This window comes from Danaus plexippus, assembly GCF_018135715.1.
Source record: "Danaus plexippus chromosome 29 unlocalized genomic scaffold, MEX_DaPlex mxdp_37, whole genome shotgun sequence".
Classification (NCBI taxonomy): domain Eukaryota; kingdom Metazoa; phylum Arthropoda; class Insecta; order Lepidoptera; family Nymphalidae; genus Danaus; species Danaus plexippus.
The window spans coordinates 752,908-773,158 of NW_026869858.1; the positions used below are offsets into that span (position 1 = coordinate 752,908).

At 37.2% G+C, this 20,251-nt stretch overlaps 1 protein-coding gene across 1 annotated transcript; it reads left to right on the plus strand.

The window, feature by feature from the left end:
- Positions 1 to 3,277: 3,277 nt before the first annotated feature.
- Positions 3,278 to 19,867, plus strand: LOC116773980 (phenoloxidase-activating factor 2-like). Its single transcript, XM_061529201.1, has 9 exons — positions 3,278 to 3,444; positions 10,403 to 10,543; positions 15,302 to 15,453; positions 16,467 to 16,620; positions 17,045 to 17,175; positions 17,806 to 17,915; positions 18,375 to 18,536; positions 19,083 to 19,246; positions 19,572 to 19,867. Exons 2-9 carry the CDS (start codon positions 10,403 to 10,405, stop codon positions 19,764 to 19,766), a joined length of 1,209 nt encoding a protein of 402 aa, XP_061385185.1. The 5' UTR covers positions 3,278 to 3,444; the 3' UTR covers positions 19,767 to 19,867.
- The last annotated feature ends 384 nt before the right edge of the window (positions 19,868 to 20,251 follow it).

A 20,251-nucleotide genomic window follows, 5' to 3' on the forward strand; every position in this document is an offset into this window, starting at 1 on the left:
ATGTTTTTTTTTTATTTTAATTTTATAATACTCATAGATAAATTAGTTAATTCAAAGTAGGTTAAGTTACTAGTAATTACGTCCGAACGGTAAGGGTGAAATGAACTCAATGCCCCGCTCTGGCCTAGAGGTTTCCTATCGGACAAGGTTATATATATATATATATATATACCTCGAAAATAAAAATTATATTTTTTTTTGTTACTCATCAAATTGTCTCAGTTTGAGTTATTTTACATACATGAAAACCTTTTAATATATAGATAGGGGAATTGTTATATAAAAGAGCTTGTTTTTTAAAAAAAAAATCCTGAGTAAAAACGTGGTGCAAGTTATTGAGAATCTTTTAAGGCAAATAAGACAAGAAGCGGGTAAATCCTGGTGATAGCGCATGATATAACAAAGATTTGGATATATTCGATTAAATCAGATGATCCCTGGAGCCACATCCCGGGATAATAACACAGATAGTGCACGGACAGATTGATACTATACACCAGCTCAATTAATAACAGTAAAAATCTCCTCACATAATATTAAAGCGAATCGAAGGAACATCACAAACGTCACAAACGTATTAAATAAGCTTAAAATTTAAAGAAAGTTATTTGAAAAAGAAAGCAACACCTGGTCGACACATACAGCGAGTTCTTAAGAGACACAATTTTTTAGACCTACACGCGTATATTACGTGAATTCTCTACAACTGGGGTTCTGGTGCTGCTGGGGAAAGAAATTTGTTCGTCTTTCGAAGCTTCTAGAAGTTTGCTAGGATGGAGAAAATTATTTAAACTGGTGAGTACATCAGTGGTACCCTGGATGGGAGCGCTCCACGACTGATGATGCCAAGAATTCAGCGTAGTTCAGCGTTCACTCATTGAGAGACTTCAGCTCTTGGAAATTTAGCTAACTAAGGGATTCCTATCAGCGGCAACAATAAGTCCTGAAAGAGAGGAATTTTAATTTTAACAAAGTCTAATAGTTTTAAGAAGCTAGCTTTATAAAGATGCAAATTGCAAACTTAAATGATTTGTTACTATGTACTTATTTAAAATCGGCAACCCGTCTTGAGCACGCGTGGTGATTAATGCTCTAACCTTCTCCATGTGAGAAGAGGCCGTTGCCCAGCAGTGGGCTCCGATAGGCTGATGATGATGACTTATAGCGGCGAACTTAAGTGCAACTAATTTAAATTATTACTAATTTCAAATTATATTGAAACTTCTTACGTGACTTCCAACAATGTTGCTTTAAACATTTAACGGTCCTGGGGGAGGAATAAAAGAGACTGATCTAGAGAGAATGTCGCTGGAACGGATGCCAGCAATCAATTGTGACATTTAAGTAATATTAATAGTCCGTCTTAAAGAAACACTGAAAATTCCTCTAAACTCAATTTCAGTCCTTTCCTGTTTTCGTTCCAACATCACGAAGTTTCACTTACTCCGCGCGGAGGGACTCAGTCACTATTAATTTTTACTTTTTTATTCGGGCTTCGTTACTGGCGCTAAAAGCTTCCTGACACGACAGCCATATAGCAACTTTAATGCGAGCTTTCATTTTAATTAAAAATACACGTTATTCGATAGTATAAATTAGCAAGAAATATGTACGAGGTACATTTGTTTTTAATGTTCAGCGTTACTTCCAATAATGTCCTACAAAATGGCTGAAGCCAGTATATATAGTTTTCAAATACAAGTTGATACTCAAATGTTGCCATTACAAAATTACACTGGTTCAATATTATAATTAGTACGCACAGAGGGCGCCACTAGAGGGCGTAACACATAATGTAAAACGTGGATTTGTGTGCCATTTTTATATTAAATTTAGACACTCACACGTAAATTTTGACCTTGCATCTACTAACCATTTTTTATGTGAAATGTGGCTAACGAGCAGACGGCCTACTTGATGGGCAGTAGTTACCGACCCCGTGGCAAGGCATCCGCAACATTTATGTTACGGATGTTTTGCCAACCCCGATTTTTGAGTAAAAGGGAGGGATGGGACTAAAGAGATGGCAGAAAAGGGTGGGAACAGGGAAAGAGCAACCGGTTCTCTCACTCATTGGTCCAAACGTCACTAAAGGCTACTTCACGTCGATCTTCGGAGAGAGGATGGTACTTCCCTAGAGCCAGCTAATATTCGAGCAGCAGTGATTCGACCACAGCTAGGCTCTACCACCTCTAAAACCTCTTGCAAACGGACAGTCATAAAGTTAATTCGTTAACTGTCTTATAATAGTGTGAAATTCGAACTACATTTATATGTAATAGATAACTTTTTATCAATATGAAAGAATCTAAAAATTATAATATAATATTTTTAATATCATTATAGCAGTTATAATAACAAAAATAGTTAGTCGCCAGAACGAGCTTTTTTATATTAGATTCGTAAAATAACATCAAAGGTATAAAATATTTTCAAATCTATGGCAAAATGTTTTTTTTTTTATTACTGTTAAAAACGTATTCAACAAAGGACTGGACATATACATTATATTTGTATATATTCTTTGAATGACCTGTTATATAAAGATGGTGTATCGATTTTACCATTATTACTTATAAATAAAGAAAAAATTATGTTTTTATTAAAACTTTTCAGCTATAATTATATAATTAAGCATTAACTTAAATTAGGTTAAAAACTTAAAAGCCTCACACCTAATTCGTCTTTATTACTTAGATAACGTCAAAAAAACATACATTTTACACTTATTATAAAAATAAAATATAAAACTTCCTCTTAGAATGTTAATTGATAACTACTGATTTGGTACTACAAACATAAAACTGACCTTAAATATTCGTCATTGAGAAATCGGATCTAAGACTATCAAGTTTACACATCGTACGATGATGACGGCACTCACTTATTTTTCCTTAAAATCACTCAATTACAATACAATAAATATACTGAGAAACTTCGTTATTTTATAAGTTTTATTAAAAAAAACCAATGCGAGAATAATAACATAAGCTAAAACGATTTTATATAAACGAGTCGTTTCGCCGGACGACCTTGGAAATGACCAATACACATCTAAGCACGTTTGAGTCAAATCAACACGAAATAAATATATTTTTACTTAAAAAAATGTTTTTATGTAATATAATATTAATTTATTATTAAATTAAACTTTTTAAGACATAACAAGATATAATTATATCATTTTTTTTTACAATTTTATTTTTAAAGTATTATTCAATTGCAAAACGATTCTATAAGTTCAGTACTGACATTTTTAATCCGCCATTAATTTTAAATTATTTTAAATGCAGAAATATATGAAACAAGCTTGATAGTTGATCGTACCTAAATATAAAATAAGTTATAGGGATCAGAGTTCAGCCATCAGTGGAGGTAAAGCCGCTGAATCGAGCGGTTGTGTAGTGTCGATTTAAATCTTGGGAGTTCAGTGTCAAATTCAAGGTTAGTGGAGTGAAGACATTATTTAGTGCAATCAAAGAATAATGCTTGCTTATTTTTTTTTCAACTTCAACGGGACCGGTTTTAATTTTATATCAAGACAGTTCAAAGATTAGGTATTGCATTCATTCGCGTGTGTATTCATTATTGAATATCTTTATGTCTAGAGAATGGGGATAATATTAATTTACACACACACACACACATGCATTTACATTACATACATTTTATAAATACATACAAATATATATATGTATGTATTTATAAAACAGACCGGTCAAAACTCAAAACCCGATTACGCTGGAGTCCAAATCAAAAACCCTGCTGTATCTTGAATCGCACTTAATGTGTCTTATTTGTTGTCCAAAAATATTATATGGAATTATCATAAAATATTATTCCTAGTTTCCTTTTTTCATTTAAATATTAGCTTTGAAGTGATCGACGAGGAAGTTTAGAATCATCCCGTTGTTTGTTCGTTTAAAGATATATCGCTTTGAATGAGTCTCATTTATAATTTAAATAAGAATTTATATATATTAGACAACACTTCCCGACACGGAGATTGTGTTTTATTGTTCTTTATACATATGATCGTTGTAATTTACTTCACAATTAAATCTATAATCATAAATAAGCTCGCCAAGTAGTGACGTTCTCTATAACCACAGATTAGAAATTTCAATATTATTTAAATTATACAATTGTCGAGAATACTTGTAATGTGTTTAAGAAAACATTTTTATGGTAAAAAGTAATTATTTTACTATTCTTTCGTAAAATTATATCATATCGGAAGCACCTGGGCTTTTAATAAGATTTTTACCTGTTTCGTCTGTATTTATAGATCGAATATGTTAGCTATATCCTTCTCCTAGAACCTATCTACACTGAAATCAAATTTCATTCAAATCGGCACAGCCTAAGATTGCAAAATGTGCCGATTATATAATAATAGTATTAATGACATATTAAAAAAAATATAGTTTTTTTAACGAGGTAAATTCATTTTTATTTGAACGTAATTCTACGTTATTAAAGTTTAAGAGCAAATTAATTTCTAAATAAGTTATTGATAACAATGCTGCACGCTGCCTTATAATGCTACGTGAAGCCCCAACAAGTTGGAATTCCCAAGCACACAATTTTAAGAATATCGCTATGTTTGTTCAAATAATATTTCAATGTCGAAGGATCTGTTTTCTTTGCACAGAATGAAACCAATCACGAACTTGACTAATATCCGGACACATCGAAAAAAATAAGACTCTAATTTGATAAATTCGTATTCGTTTAAAAATTTGAAATATAAATGTTATATAGATTCTAAGGTTAGTGAATATTAAACTTGATGTTTTTAAACTGATCGTTTAACGGATGTGTTGTATTTGTGATTATAACTTCTTCATCGTTGCTAGAGTCTGTGCAGACTCGTCGTGGTCATCACGTATCAGTGTTTTGTATACATGATGACTTTCATGGGGAGATAGTTACAGTGGGATTCCACTTGCCGTCTGCACCAGCAATTTTTTGTGGCTATTCAGACCCCACGGCTTGCTGCAGCCTGTTCAGCCAGTGGTGTCTAAATACTCTTAGACAGTACATAGGACTCGGAAAAGACCACATTGGTACTTGCCAGGTTTCGAACTGGCACTCTCTTGCACACGAGGCGGGCCTTTAACCTCTAGGTCACAGTATTTCGTGCATATTATTAATATTTTATTCCTTATTTATTTCCACTAATAGTGCCGTGACCCTGTGTACACGTTTGTTGTTCTGACCCAATCAATCGTTATCACTCGCTGTTCTCTAAAGTCAGTTTTATTGTACTAATTGATAAAAATTTAAAAATATTTTCTTTTCCGATATTTGTATTATATTATTATATGATTAGGATTATCATTTTTTTTTTTTTCGTAAATTAATGTTAAGCGAAAAATTCTTTGATTGCTTGAAAGTTTTACCTTTGATTACCTGAGCTATGAGCTGAGCTTGAATTTGAACAAAACTATTGTTTCTTAATCGAGCTATAATTATAGCAATTATTTGAACTATACATTTATTGTTTGTTTGTTTGTTTATAATACGGCCTTCATCAGTGCAAAGACGTGCACAATATATTCTACCAGTGTCGTGTGGGATGGAGGAGACACGATCCGGGATTGACTTTTGAATGGGATAAAATTTAACAGCCTCGAATGAAGTCACAATTAGGAACTTCGTTAGTAGATCTAAAGCACATAATTACATGCAAACAAAGGAGACATGTACTAGTTCATATAATAACTTCCGTTGGTATATCGCGTTGACGTTAAAACGAACGGTTTAAAAGTTAATTTAAAAAGAGACAAGACATTTATATCGAATTATATATATTAGAAGAGACAACTGTTTCGCTTACTATTAGTTTGAATCGTGACACTACATTTCGCACGTAAATCATCCGTAACGTACTATTGAGTGAGTATATATAAAACTATATTTTAAAAAGTCGTGGTGGCCTGGAGGTTAAAAGGCCCGCCTCTCACACGTGAGGGCGCGGGTTCGAAACCTGGCAAGTACCAATGTGATCTTTTCCGAATCGTAGTACTTTCTAAGAGTATTTGGACACCACTGACGAACGGTGAAGGAAAACATCGTGAGAAAACCTGGTCTTATAATTTCAAATTATATAAGATCGAAATCGCCAACCCGTATTGATCAAGCGTGGTGATTAATGCTCTAAACTTCTCCATGTGAGAAGAGGCCTTTGCTCAGCAGCGGGCTTCGATAGGATGATGATGATGATTTTAAAAACCTTTTTAGTATGGAGTCGAATTTAAAACTTCTTATTGGAATAATCTTATCACATGTGACTTGCGATAGCAATATGTTCTTTGTGAAATTAATCCACCTTATATAAAGTTTTTGCCAAAAACTCACTAGTGTTCTGCCGTCCCTGAATCAGCATAAGGGACAAGTTTTTAAAATTATTTGCAAACCCGGCCTCATACAGTTTGTTTCGCACCAGCTAGTCAAAGGTAGTGTTTGTCTTTCCACAAGCTCACGTGTCACAGTAAAAGAATTTTTTTTTTTTTGAAATTAAAATATTTCTAGTAAAATAATAATTCTAATATTTGGATAAGCTACGAGTATTCAAGATGTCAGAACAATTAAAATACGAAGCTATTCCAGGCAACAATAGCAGAACATCCGACACAAGGATAGGTAGCGTTTTTGAAAATAACTAAAAAAGTGCGAATATCTCGAAAACCGTGATATTCTTACTGAAATCAAATTGTGATTTTCTGATCGATCTCGAGCTCATCTAACTCCTGTGTCACTGGGGCGTGGTCATTTTGGGACACCCTGTATATATAAGTATGTATATATGGCTTACACAGTTCCTCCACATATAAGCTATGACTGCTTCCAAATTCCACGTTATGTTGTCACAATTTTATTGAACTAATATATAAGTACGGTGGGTTTATAAATAAGTATTTTTTTTTAAATTTTCCACATCAAATCACAGTTAATGTGAACGTAGCCTTATTCTCACGAGCTATTGTCGGCTACGATCACGACTATCAGAATGGTGTGACAAATTGCATCTTCATGTAGAGTTATATAATTTAACGTTGTTATAATTAACTTTCAAACCGACAGTTTAGCGTTCTCATGTTTATTTGCATTAAGATCACTCCTAAGGATTTCTACGACGATTTGTTTTAAATGTTATTTTGTTTCCACCAATTTTGAAATCATCATCATCATCAGCCTATCGGAGCCCACTTCTGAGCAAAGGCCTCATCTCAAATGGAGAAGGTTAGAGCATTAATCACCACGCTTGCTCAAGACGGGCTGGCGATTTCAGTCTTATAATTTTGAAATTATAAGACCAGGTTTCCTCGCGATGTTTTCCTTCACCGTCCGTCAGTGGTGTCTAAATACTCGTAGAAAGTACACATGACTCGGAAAAGATCACATTAGTACTTGCCAGGTTTCGAACCCGCGTCCTCATGCATGAGAGGCGGACCTTTAACCTCCAGGCCACCACGACTAATGAAATTTTGAAATGAACATGCAAAAAATACAGCGTGTAACATTCTCATTTATTTTGTTTGTTATTAACAAGAACTTAATCTTATCGAAGTATACAGGAAGGAAGCAGCAACTGAGATATTATTCCCAGACCAACAAGGAAGCTGCTTTATACATGTTATTTTTGTCACTGACTGCAGCGGATTCAGCCAAAGGTCCACCTTGCCTGGACTCTTAATGATGTAACTCCAGGAGTCGCTATAGGCACTATAGGCGCATAATAAAATATGTAAAAAAGGGAAAAATCTTCCGGAAAATCCGATTCAAATCACATTACAGAACGCCTGCCATAATTATGAAGCAATGAGCTTGTATTTTAATTAAAACCCACAATTAATGTCGTAAGATATTTTTACGAGTGAATATTTCACTAAAATTACCTCGTAATACCAATGTTAGTTCCACTATTTTCTCGCGTAACGTCATGTCGGATCAATTTACGACGATATCCCTGCTAGATCAAGCCAGTGACAGAAATGCGAAATGGGAGGTAGTTGTATAGGCTAATCTCCTTGATTTGTCTGTTATCAACACAAGAGATTTGCAGTAACTTGATGAGACATAGAATCGAAGAATTTTTAGGATGTAATTTATTTTATATTAAAATGTTAATCTTACAAATGGCAAGTTTCTTTTGATGTAGCGGATGTTCGAGGCACAGTTCACTCTTGACTCTGAATGTTCGATATTCTCAATGTCCTACAGAGCGGCTGAAGCCAGTTTTACAACTTACAAATAATAATGAGATCTAAGACTTTCGCGAGTTTTATTCACTTAAATGATACTAATATATTTCGGATATACTACGCGGATTTTATTATTTTAAAACTACATAATCGCGACGTTTCGATTACTTTTCAGCAACCGTGATCACGGGCAGACGAGATGTCGTCGTCGTCGGTTATTTAGTTTTAATATAATAAAATCCGCGTAGTATATTCGAAAATATATTAGTTTCATTTACAAGTTTATACCCGAACCTTGCCGTCACTGAATAAAAATAGGTTCAGTATTGGAATTAAAAATATTGGTTTCAATATAATAAACAGCTATTTATATTTTCACTGTAAAACTCAAATTAAAATATCCCCAGGTACATTAATTTATTGTTAATCATAAAAATAATTCTTAGGATAATAATTTATTATAACTAGTAGGCACAGATGGCACCACTTGTAACTCGATGTTTGTAACTCTGCCACATAAAAATTACTCAACAGATTTTGATGTAACTGTGCAGTAGTGTAGCTTTAACATCGGATTAAGATATAGGATGTAATTCATTATGGAATTTCGCGTAGTTCCCTAGAGACCACGACAGAACAGTTGTATTGTGTATGAAGTCCCGTGTAACAGACAACAGATGTCGCTGGCGGTTGATGGCCAGATCTATTACTTTAACAGGCTATACACATCTCTCAGCCCAATCAAGAAATTCGCTAACGAAGTGTCAATTAAAAATTATATTTCGCTTAATAGTCTAGTGTTACATTGGACAATGTGTGCCATAAAATCTTTTCTTAGAGTATTCGGACACCACTGACAGACGGCGAAGTAAAACATCGTGAGGAAACCTGGTCTTATAATTTCAAATTGTGCGTTTGTAATCGCCAGTCCGCCTTGAGCAAGCGTGGTGATTAATGCTCTAAGTTCAAACCTTCTCCATGAGAGAAGAGGCCGTTGCTCAGCAGTGGGTTCCGATAGGCTGATGAGGATGATTATTTTTATTATCATCATATACATCTTTTACATTATTTTAGGAAAATATTTTTCTTCATAACAATAATTCGATATTTATTTAAATATTTGAATGAGATTTGTATCGGAATAATTTTATACATTTCAATCGTCATTTAATTTTCTTAGATAAATAAACTTGTTTGTTGTATGCGTAACTTCTGTGTTCCCCATGAAATAGACATTCGTTCAGATAGTTTCAAAAGTATTAGTCTTTTAAACACACACACTAACGCTCACACACACACACATATATATATGTTACATACACAAGGACATAACTATTTGCCTGTAAAGAAGTAATATCAGAAGGCAAGCAATAATCAAATGGGATCTCTAAGAAGAATTCTAAGGTATCTTCTCACTAGACAAAATGTGATTTTTATTCTTCTGATCAGTGAAACCAGAAAATGGCTCCGACGATCGTCAACTAGGCTCTTCGCAATTTAGCAGAAACACACGTTTCTCTATTAAATTCTCGAACGTTAAAAATAAGTTGCATTCGGCAAAAATATTTTAAAAGTGGTAGAGAGAGGAGCTTGGACGGTGGAGGTGAGCGTTTAACGCGTTAGATAGGGCCTTAAACCTACACCTGGGTCGCAAGTCCCAGGCGTTGTTAAAGCTCGTCTCCCTGCAACGATGGACCCGGCACCCGCACGGTAAATCCATCGAATGCTGAGAGCTTTTGTCTCTCTTCTCATATATGAAGAATTATAATATACTTACTAAAAATGTATAAAAAATTATCTAAAAGTAGATATTATAGCAAAATTCCTATTAAATAATTCTTTGTTCATATATAGATATAAATTATTCAGGAGGTTTAACGTTTTCTTGAATCGTTTTGACAATTAAATCGAATTAAACCGACGGAACTGAAATTCATATTCAATAAGACGACACAAGCGGGATCCGAAACTGCGACTCATGTGAAAATCAGTTTCAGCCCCTTTCGTTACGATGCTATCGGGACACGCTCTCTCGTTATATATATACCATTTTGTCACACACGTTCGTCGGGAGTGTGTGCATAGTTTGAAAAAAAAAACTCGTAGTAAATCCGATAAAATTAGTTTCTTTTTAAAGAATACTCGAAAGTCTTAGGTGTAATTTATTATTTTGTGTTGAACTTTCCATATAGATGCTGTTACCACTTCTATCTGTTTTGGCGGTGACGATGGCTTACCCCCCGACCACCGTGGACCCCTCGGTCCTGGTGGACGTCTTTGGAACCCCACCACCCACAGTCAGGCCCACGAACCTACCACCCAGGCTTGAAGACGTAAGTATCAGCTTGATTTCAACACGAAAACTGCTGCATTGTTTTTAATTGAACTTTTTCAGTTATATAGCTCACAGATCAGAGTGATGTGGAGGTTTTGAAATGCTACACATCAGTCTAATTACTTCAGTTACAGTATGTATTCAATAGCGGGCGTTAATAAGTTTTCATTCACATATATAATATTAACGTAGGTTTTTGAATCATAAACGTAAAACGCGCCGTATGTTGTACTCCGATAAAAACTTGTGTTAAGCGCACTGTTGTATGTTATGTGAAGTCACTTGATAGACAATAGATGTCGCTAGTTGATATCTACATACATGTATGTCGGACTTCATACAAATTTGTTTTTCAAAGACAGTCACGACAGCGTCGCTGACGTCACTTGTTTCAGAACGTTCTATGTCATTTCAAAATGTAACTTAAATTCTTCTAAACGTCCTTGTATTTCTTGAAGGTTCTATATTTTCAATGGCCCTCACTCACCAAAACCCGCTGTGGGTAGTCTTGTTTACACCAAAATTCAAACATAGTTCTGTTCTCCAAGAGCAGTGTTTGATTTCGTTTTACTCTAAACAATAGTTACGAATACCGATATTTTACCGATTACGAATACCGATTTTGTAGTACTTATGTTGCATCTAGTAAAGCATCTTCGTGTCTCTCAATACAATACTACGTTCGTGCAGACAGAACCGCGGACAAAGCTAGTGTATATAAATAGAAATGTCTTATAATATAATGTAAAAATATACAATATAATTTTCAGATCTAAGATTTTAACGATTTTTCATTTAAATGAAACTAATATTTTTCGGATTAGGTACTACGCGTATTTTATTAATTTAATAACTACTTACTCCGAGTTTCCGGACTACGGTTACTTTGCAGCAAATGTGATCACGCGCGGACCAGGTGAGACGGTTTTAAATAGATTAATATTTTTTTCGCGCCATTAACGTATTTAGAAAAGATGACAAATATTAAATCTAATGTCATTTTTTTTTCGGAAACCACTAAAATGGCGGTATTTCCGGTTTCCGGCCAGTGAACATTATAAATGATTCCCTATAGCTGGTTTAAAAGATTCATAAAAAAAAAATCTTCCCGTAGCATTGTTGATAAGGGAAATAAATGTATGCCTACCTCCATGTATAGGTTGTTTAGAATTCTGAATATTCATTACTTAGAGTAAACAAAATTAACGTCTCTGACATTTCTTATAAGTAAAACTAATATTTTTTGATGAACGCGTCACACACTCCCGTTCTCTCGTTTACTATGCAACAACCGTGATCACGGACAGACGAGATGAAATGTCTTAGATAGCATTATCTTTTATAAGTCTATCCTTAGTACTTTTTCGCCTTGTGAGACTCAATACAGACAGTTTTGCAGTTTTCTAGTTATAGACCGGCTAGCATGTATGAAAATTTAGGAATGGGAAGCCTGCTGACGTACTCTAAACTACAAATTTGAAATTCAGCTGAAATTAATCCCTCTGAGAATTCGTATTAAAATTATACGCTTGTCGTTTCATCAAAAATAGCACAGCTTTTTCAGAAACAACGGGACTTTGTGTTTTTTCTAATATTAACAAAAATTCCTGATTAGCTTGAGGTCATACCTTGGATCATCTATCTGCGGTCGAGGTTCCTCCAAAATCGGTCCAGTCGGAACATAAAGACAAACGGACTCACAAGATTTATATATATATTATGGACCTTGTAGACTTCTGTATGCTGTAAATAAATAATCTATTATACACACAAAAATATAAAATATTTGCACAATTAACTGACGTCGAATTAAAAAAAAATAAGCAAACAAATTACTATAAGGAGAATGATTTAAATCTAGTCTGATTTGAAAAAGCTTTCACGGTATCTAGACAACCATTTTAAACACTAGCCACATACTACAGCGCTGCTTGCAACAAAGAACAAATTTTATCTTGAATACTATAATTTTCTCATTATCTCAATAAGAAGTCTTCACCTCTGACGCACTCTCAATAAAATCATGAACAGGTTTTTTTGAATAATGCTCACGGTCGTTCGATTATTACAAAATATGTTTACCACGAGTCTCCATTGTCACACGTACTGATAGTTAGGAGTTTTATTTATTCATTAGTATTAAAGTAGCCTTGCTTGCAAACTTGTGGTACGCATACATTGTCCTTACCGCGGGACATATTATTTATAAATTCACTCTCACCTAGGTGGTGGTGGCCCGGAGGTCACCAGTAAGGGCCCGCCTCTCATGCATGAGGGCGCGGGTTCGAAACCTGGCACGTACCAATGTGATCTTTTCCGAGTCATATGTACTTTCTAAGAGTATTTAGACACCACTGACGGACGGTGAAGGAAAACATCGTGAGGAAACCTGGTCTTATAATTTCAATATATAAGTTTGAAATCGCCGATCCGCCTTGAGCGAGCGTGGCGATTAATGCTCTAACCTTCTCCATGTGAGAAGAGGTGTTTAGTATTATAAAAACTTGTGTTAAGCGTAAAAAAATACAAGGATTTTAATGTTTGTCAATGTAATGGCGTAACCTGACGTCTAACGATGTAAAGGCTTTATTGCAAAAATCAATATCGTATGTTAAGTTGATATTTGATTTACTTGTGATATGATAAAAAATACGAGCAAAACCAGGTATAGTTCTCTGTGGTCAGGAATGTATTTACTCAATTAGTCTGTCCGTGATCACGGCTGCTGTAAACTGCAAAGGAACCGGGACGTCGCGGCGGGATTATATATGGGGTTTTCCAATAGGGACGCTTGAACTTTGACAGCTGATTGCGGCCATGTTGTTTGAGTGACAGCTGTCAAATGCAGTGTGTTATATTCATTCCGTCCTCCCAAACCACTATGGCAGGTTACAGTGTCGAGCAGCACGTGCAAATCATAAAATTGTTTTATGAAAATGGGTCTTCAGTTCGAGCAACGTTCCGCGCACTTCGCCCGTTTTACGGTCGCGATGATCGTCCTGCCGAGTCGACTATCCGTCGATTGGTGGACAAATTCGAGTCAACCGGGTCAGTTAACAATCAGCCGGTTCCCGTGCGTCAACGTAACGCGAGATCTGCCGAGAATATCGCCGCTGTGCGCGACAGTGTCCTCGAAAACCCGCGGCAGTCAATTCCGCGTCGCGCACAGGAACTCGGCCTTTCGCAGACGACAACTTGGCGAATTTTGCGTTGTGACTTGAGCCTGCACCCGTACAAGATCCAGTTGACCCAAGAGCTCAAGGTTAATGACCATAGACAGCGCCGTGTGTTCGCTGACTGGGCATTAGAGCAGTTGGAAGTTGACGCCGATTTTGGCAAAAAATCATCTTCAGCGACGAGGCGCATTTTTGGATGAATGGCTATGTCAACAAGCAAAATTGCCGTATTTGGGACGAGACCAATCCACACGAGGTTCACCAAGTGGCAATGCACCCGCAGAAAGTGACTGTTTGGTGCGGATTTTGGGCCGGAGGCGTGATTGGTCCGTATTTTTTCGAAAACGATAATGGTGTGGCCGTCACCGTCAATGGTGAGCGATACCGGTCGATGATAACCAACTTCTTTTGGCCTGAAATCGAGAATATGGATCTGGACAACATGTGGTTTCAACAGGACGGCGCTACGTGCCACACAGCACACGCTACGATGGAAGTTCTGCACGAGCAATTTCTGGACATGGTCATCTCGCGCGGAGGCGATGTGAACTGGCCACCGAGATCGTGCGATTTGACCCCGCTGGACTTTTTCTTGTGGGGTTTTCTTAAGTCGCAGGTCTATGCCAACAAGCCGCAAACCACCGATGCCCTCAAAGTCAACATACGCCACGCCATCGATCAAATACAGCCCGATTTGTGCGCCAGAGTCATCGAAAATTGGACCTTTCGTGTGCGCGCCACCAACCGAAGCCGTGGCGGTCATTTGAATGATGTCATATTCCATACATAATGGGGTCGATAGACCTTCCAAATAAAAAAAAATTTCGCAAATATCTTTCCTACATGTATTTTTTTTTTTGCATTTCAAAGATCAAGCGCCCTTAATGGAAAACCCTATAGATGCCTGTAAGATAGTTACAGAAAATAGTGCGCGGAGCCCCTTCGCGCGGGAGAAGAGAAGCTTCGTAATATGGAATTGAAAAGAGGGGAGGGTAGAAGTCAATTTTGAGTGGACTCATATTGTATATTTTCTACATTTGGGCATCTTTCTTTCTCTCACTCTCTTTCAAAATTTGTATCTGTCTTTCTCTCTCCCTTTTTCAACATTTGTGTATATTTCTCTCTCTCTCTCTCTCTTGCGTTGGAATATTTAACGCTACTCGTTGCTGACACGCGCTGGCCTGTAACAGGTATGTCCGGCAACCGTTATCCCCTCCCCCTCCAGGAGCGTTGGAAGTTTAACGCAACCTTGTTGGAAGTCGCTTAATTTTCACTTCAAAAGACGCGTAGTATCAGAAAAACGTATTTCCTTTCACATATTATATTTATTTGGTTTCTCACGTATAGTTAATGTCAATAACCGATAGTTAAAACTAATCACGGTCAGTTAAATATGTTGTGAACTTTATATAGAATATCCCATACAAATATCATTTGTTAAATATGTATTTTTGACGACGGTAACGCTAACAATAAGTAGTTAAAGGTAAACTCAACACTGTCAGTTTAAACGTATTTCAGTTGAAATAGCATGGAATAAATTAAGGTTTGTAAAATCTGTCATAATACTACGTCCACAGATAACAGTGAAGCCGACGGAGAGCGGTTTTATAAACACAAACAGCAATGGCGAGCCGTGCCAATGTCTACCTTACTACCTGTGTGATAGTGACCTGAATGATGTGCACAGCACCAACGCCAGTGTCACAGGATACGAACTCCTGGACGTGAGGTAAGAGCATCATTTAGTCGAAGCAAATAAACGCCTGAATTAATTAATAGCAATGTCTAATATACATTGAGAAGAGACACTGAAAATATGTTGAAACAAATAAACGCCTGAATTTATTTAATAGCAATGTATCTAATGTACACGTTGCTCCGTATTTTAAATAGGCTTGTATTAATTTAATTGTTTTAGACTATTCTATTATAACAATGGAAGTCCTTTTTTGTCTTTACTTATTAAGAGCTATAATTTTATAATATTTGGAAATATAATCATTATAAGATTTAGTCTAATTTACTTACTACAGTTTCTTACGTTAACTAAAAGATCGATAGTTTAAAGTTATTTCATATACATATATATATATGAAAATGTAAAGTTGGTTTGTTTATGCTTCTATAACTCAAAATGTTCTGCACCGATTCGGCTGAAATTCTGACACGATATACAACACGCTCCAAGGACTGCTTTTATATATTTTTCACGAAACTAAGTCTGCCATTAACTAGCCAAAACTCTGTAACAGCAAACGACTCGCAGTTCAAAAATTAATGACCAACACAGTGGAAGCAAAGATTTTAACGGGGCCTTTCAAAGGTGAAGATGCCCTCATTCCTCGAACTCCCGTGACCCCGACCGATACAGCATTCAAGTTTAAAAGATTGCAATTACCAATTCGACAGGCGTTCGCAGTCACAGTTAACAAAACTCAAGGTCAATCTTTACAATCGTGTGGTCTGGATGTAGATTGCTTTCCACATGGACTTTGTATGCCGCGTGTTCCCGTGATGGAAGACCAAGTAGCCTCTATGTCTAAACAAACAATGGGCAAACAAAAAATATTATAAGATTACCCTCAAGAAATTAAACTTTATATTAAAGATATGCGGTCCTTTGTTGTTCACAGCGGAGCGTGGCAGGGCACAGATAATATATATATATATATGTGTGTGTGTGTGTGTGTGTGTGTGTGTGTCATATTGACCATTCAAACATCTTACCGTCCCCACCATTAGATTCGGCGTGAACGATGACTGCCAGGAGAGTGTGGAGAGATGCTGCAAGAAATCCAAGCCTTACGTGGAGCCGACGACCCCCGCACCCCCGACGGAGAGGGGCTGCGGGTACCGGAACCCCCACGGTATCGGCTTCACAATAACCGGCGGGAATGTGAGTTTTTTTTTATTTGTAGGTTTGTACCCACGCGCTGGATGTGGAGTCCCAGGTGACTCAGCACCCGAGCTGCCGTGTCCTTAACTAACGCACAGTTATAGCATATTATCAATTTTTCTTAACGTTATTTTCTTATCTGTGTTTGATCACTATCGGTCCAGCAATATCATCAGCCCCTATCCAGAACGACATTACTAGTTTTCGTTATTATCACCCGCTGTATGTTAGTTAAATATATTAACGTCGTTTAATGGAGAAGATTTGATTAGAATTTTTTTTTTTATAAAATTCGCGTTAAACGTCATGGACACCGCCTATCGGATGTTTGGAACCGCATCGGAATCGATAGTTCCTTTTTGAAGTTACGACGTAGCATAGTCGCCGGTCGCCTCGCGTGCTCACGTGTGCATTCCTGGTCCAGGGTGACGAGGCCCAGTTCGGCGAGTTCCCGTGGGTGGTGGCCTTGCTGGACGCCGCTAACGGCAGCTACGTGGGGGTCGGGGTGCTCGTCCACCCCCTCGCGGTGATGACGGGGGCGCACGTGGTGTACAAGTGAGGACAGATTTACAAACACAACACAACAACAACACTATGATCGTGCGCTGGCAAATAAAATACTTTTTTTTTTTAATAAATACTTTTTGGTCGGTTTTCACATGGCCTTGGGAAATTTGGTTGTTATTTTTTTTTTTTGCAGGAAAATGCTTTTTTTGAATACATACATGTAAATATTAGTTTTTGATTTAGTTTTCGTGTTTAGATAAATTTCGTTGTCATTATAATAGTGAGGTGTAATTTTTACTCACGGAACCGTGTCAGACTGTCGTTTGGTAACTTACAAACTGTCGGTGTTGAGTTTATCGATGGCTATGGTAAGCTTAAATTATTTTTTTATGAATTAGCATTTTGTTTTACAACGTTATTTAAGGCGTGCTTACTACAGGTCGAGTCGTAACACTACACACTGACCGTTTTTTTAGTTTTCCATTCATCAATATCATCACGAACCGGTAATAAGGTTGGGAGCTTCCTGATACCTGGCTGCGGTTAAGTTTGAAACGTAATATTTCCTAAGGCGTCTCAATTTTTTTGTTTTCTCCTATCATAATATACATAGTTATATATATATGTTAGTCCGAAACAGATTTCTGTTTGGTTATTCGTCACCTATGATGTGTTCAGATACCCGGCCGGCGGGCTGATAGCTCGGGCCGGTGAGTGGGATACGCAGACCACGAAAGAGCCCCTCAAGTCGCAGGAGCGAGTCGTGGAAGACATTGTTATAAAGGAAGGTAGGTTGGCGACTCTCTCTCTCTCTCCCTCTCTCTCCGGTTGAAGATGTCACAACGCCTTTTTGTGTTATTTTTTAGTCCTAAAACTAACAGTTTAGATAATGATTTGAATCTCGTCTCGCTTTACAATTTTTGATGGAATCTATACTTAAAATACAAATTTATGAACAAAGCCACCTCTTTGTTCGTTTTTTTTTGAGGCAAATTAAACTAGCCAACAACTCAACAGCAAAACTAATTATTTCTGATCATTTTTTTTTTACCTAAAATAGTTTTTTTATCAATAATAAATCGTTGAAATTTTTGGGCGCTGTCCCTATTGATCTTCCAAAGATCCCGAAAAATTATCGATCTTAACGAAATAACTAATGTTCCTAAGGAAAAACAAATATTCAACGTCTTAAAATAGGAAATTTCCTGTCTTGTATTCAGTTGCCCGTCATTATATTGTCCTGGCAGGTTTCAACCCTAAGACTCTCCATAACGACATGGCCCTCCTCCGGCTCCAGCGACCCCTGGAGCTGGCGGCTCACATCAACGTCATCTGTCTCCCGGAACAAGACGAATCCTTTGAGCAGAGCCGGCACTGTGTGGCCAACGGTTGGGGGAAAAACGTCTTCGGTGAGGAATGTCATATATATATATGGGACTACGAAAAAATCATTTACAAATACAGTTATTTTAAACCTAAATTAAATGTAATCAACAAAGACGCTCGCAAAAAAAATATCCCACATTCAAGATCAAAAAATCTAAGGTCCCTTGGAGCCCGTACAATAAAGAATAGCAGTCTTAACAGCTCGGTCCGTCCACACATCGCGGCATGAGCAGCTCCGTCTGAACCGACGGCCGATGCTGTACCGCTATTGGTAAAACTTTTCTCTCATCCAGTCCGCGGTCGCAGCTTCGAGTCCCGCGCGATGCTTCACTTCCTTATTAATTATATAGATTTTAAACCGAGTGTGAGCCCGACCCTGTTCCTGGACTGACAAAACCCTACCATTTCTGTCTAAACGACAATAGTCTTTAAGGCAACGCCTGGAAAAAATCAGCAGCGGCTCAGACGCGACGGTTATTTGCCAAACAAAATGTCTGCTCGTTCGTCCCTCAGTAACATATAAACTGGCCTATACGTATAGAGGGCTGAGGGTGCGTGTGTTACACCAGGTGGCAGAGGACGGTACGCTGTGATCCTGAAGCGCGTGGAGGTGGACATGGTGCCCTTCGACCAGTGCGCCAACCAGCTGAAGAGGACCCGCCTAGGGAGCCGCTTCCAGCTGCACAGGAGCTTCGTCTGCGCTGGTGGGGAAGAAGGAAGAGATACCTGTCAGGTAGTAGACAAGATCCCGTGTCTCATGACGCTGGAGCAAACTTAAGATCTCTTAAAATGTGAAAGAACAAAATTTTTTCTATATTATAGAATCTACTGTATTATATGTTATTATATTTAGTTAAGTAAGTTCCATTACCTATAGATGGCGCTAGTTCACTATTAAAGGAATTACCAATTCAATAAGCACAGATTAATAATAATTTATTTCATAAAGTATATCGAGTGTGGACAATATATATATATATATATATATATATAAATATATATATATATTTATATATATATATATATATAAATATATATATATATTTTTCTGTACCCAGGGCGACGGCGGCGCGCCCCTCGCTTGTCCGTTCGGTGAGAATCGGTACAAGCTGAGCGGTCTCGTCGCGTGGGGTATAGGGTGCGGGGAGAAGGACGTACCAGCGGCGTATGTCAGGGTGTCCATGTTCAGGAGGTGGACGGACGACGTCATGCTGTCCTGGGGCCTCAACACCGACGGGTACACGGCATACTGACCCCTGACCTGACCAGGGGTCGGGGGTGACGTCACAGGATATCATGAGATCAGTCCAATGTATATAAGAGATGAAAATATATACTTTATTGAATATCACAATCCGCCTTATTATTTATGTCGCAGTGTCTCTGCCCGCGGTTTCGTTTGTGTTTTGTGTAGGTGTGTATATTCAATTTTACTCGTGACTTCAACTTTTATTTTAAACCTGATAATCCTTGTCGTGTAACGCCTTATAGCTTTTTATTTATATCAACCGTACGTTTAAATTCGAACTAGTCTAGTAATTATTGTAACATTCCTCTAGTTCTCCGTACGTCGACGTGCAGCGCCATCTTTTGGCATAATCGCGGAGACTTGGTCTTATATAGAGACATTCTTTCAGTTTCAATATATTTTCGTCCCTGCTTAAGTGAATTATATAGAGTGGCAACCAGAGGTTCCGGGAAAACTACGAAACATACTTATATGTATATTATAATAAGA

Excerpts from the sequence above, each read along its gene's own strand:
- LOC116773980 (XM_061529201.1), top strand. The coding sequence starts at position 10,403 with ATGCTGTTACCACTTCTATCTGTTTTGGCGGTGACGATGGCTTACCCC. Across the intron at positions 17,176-17,805 it reads GGGGCGCACGTGGTGTACAA|ATACCCGGCCGGCGGGCTGA; the intron begins GTGAGGACAGAT and ends TGATGTGTTCAG. Across the intron at positions 17,916-18,374 it reads AGACATTGTTATAAAGGAAG|GTTTCAACCCTAAGACTCTC; the intron begins GTAGGTTGGCGA and ends TTGTCCTGGCAG.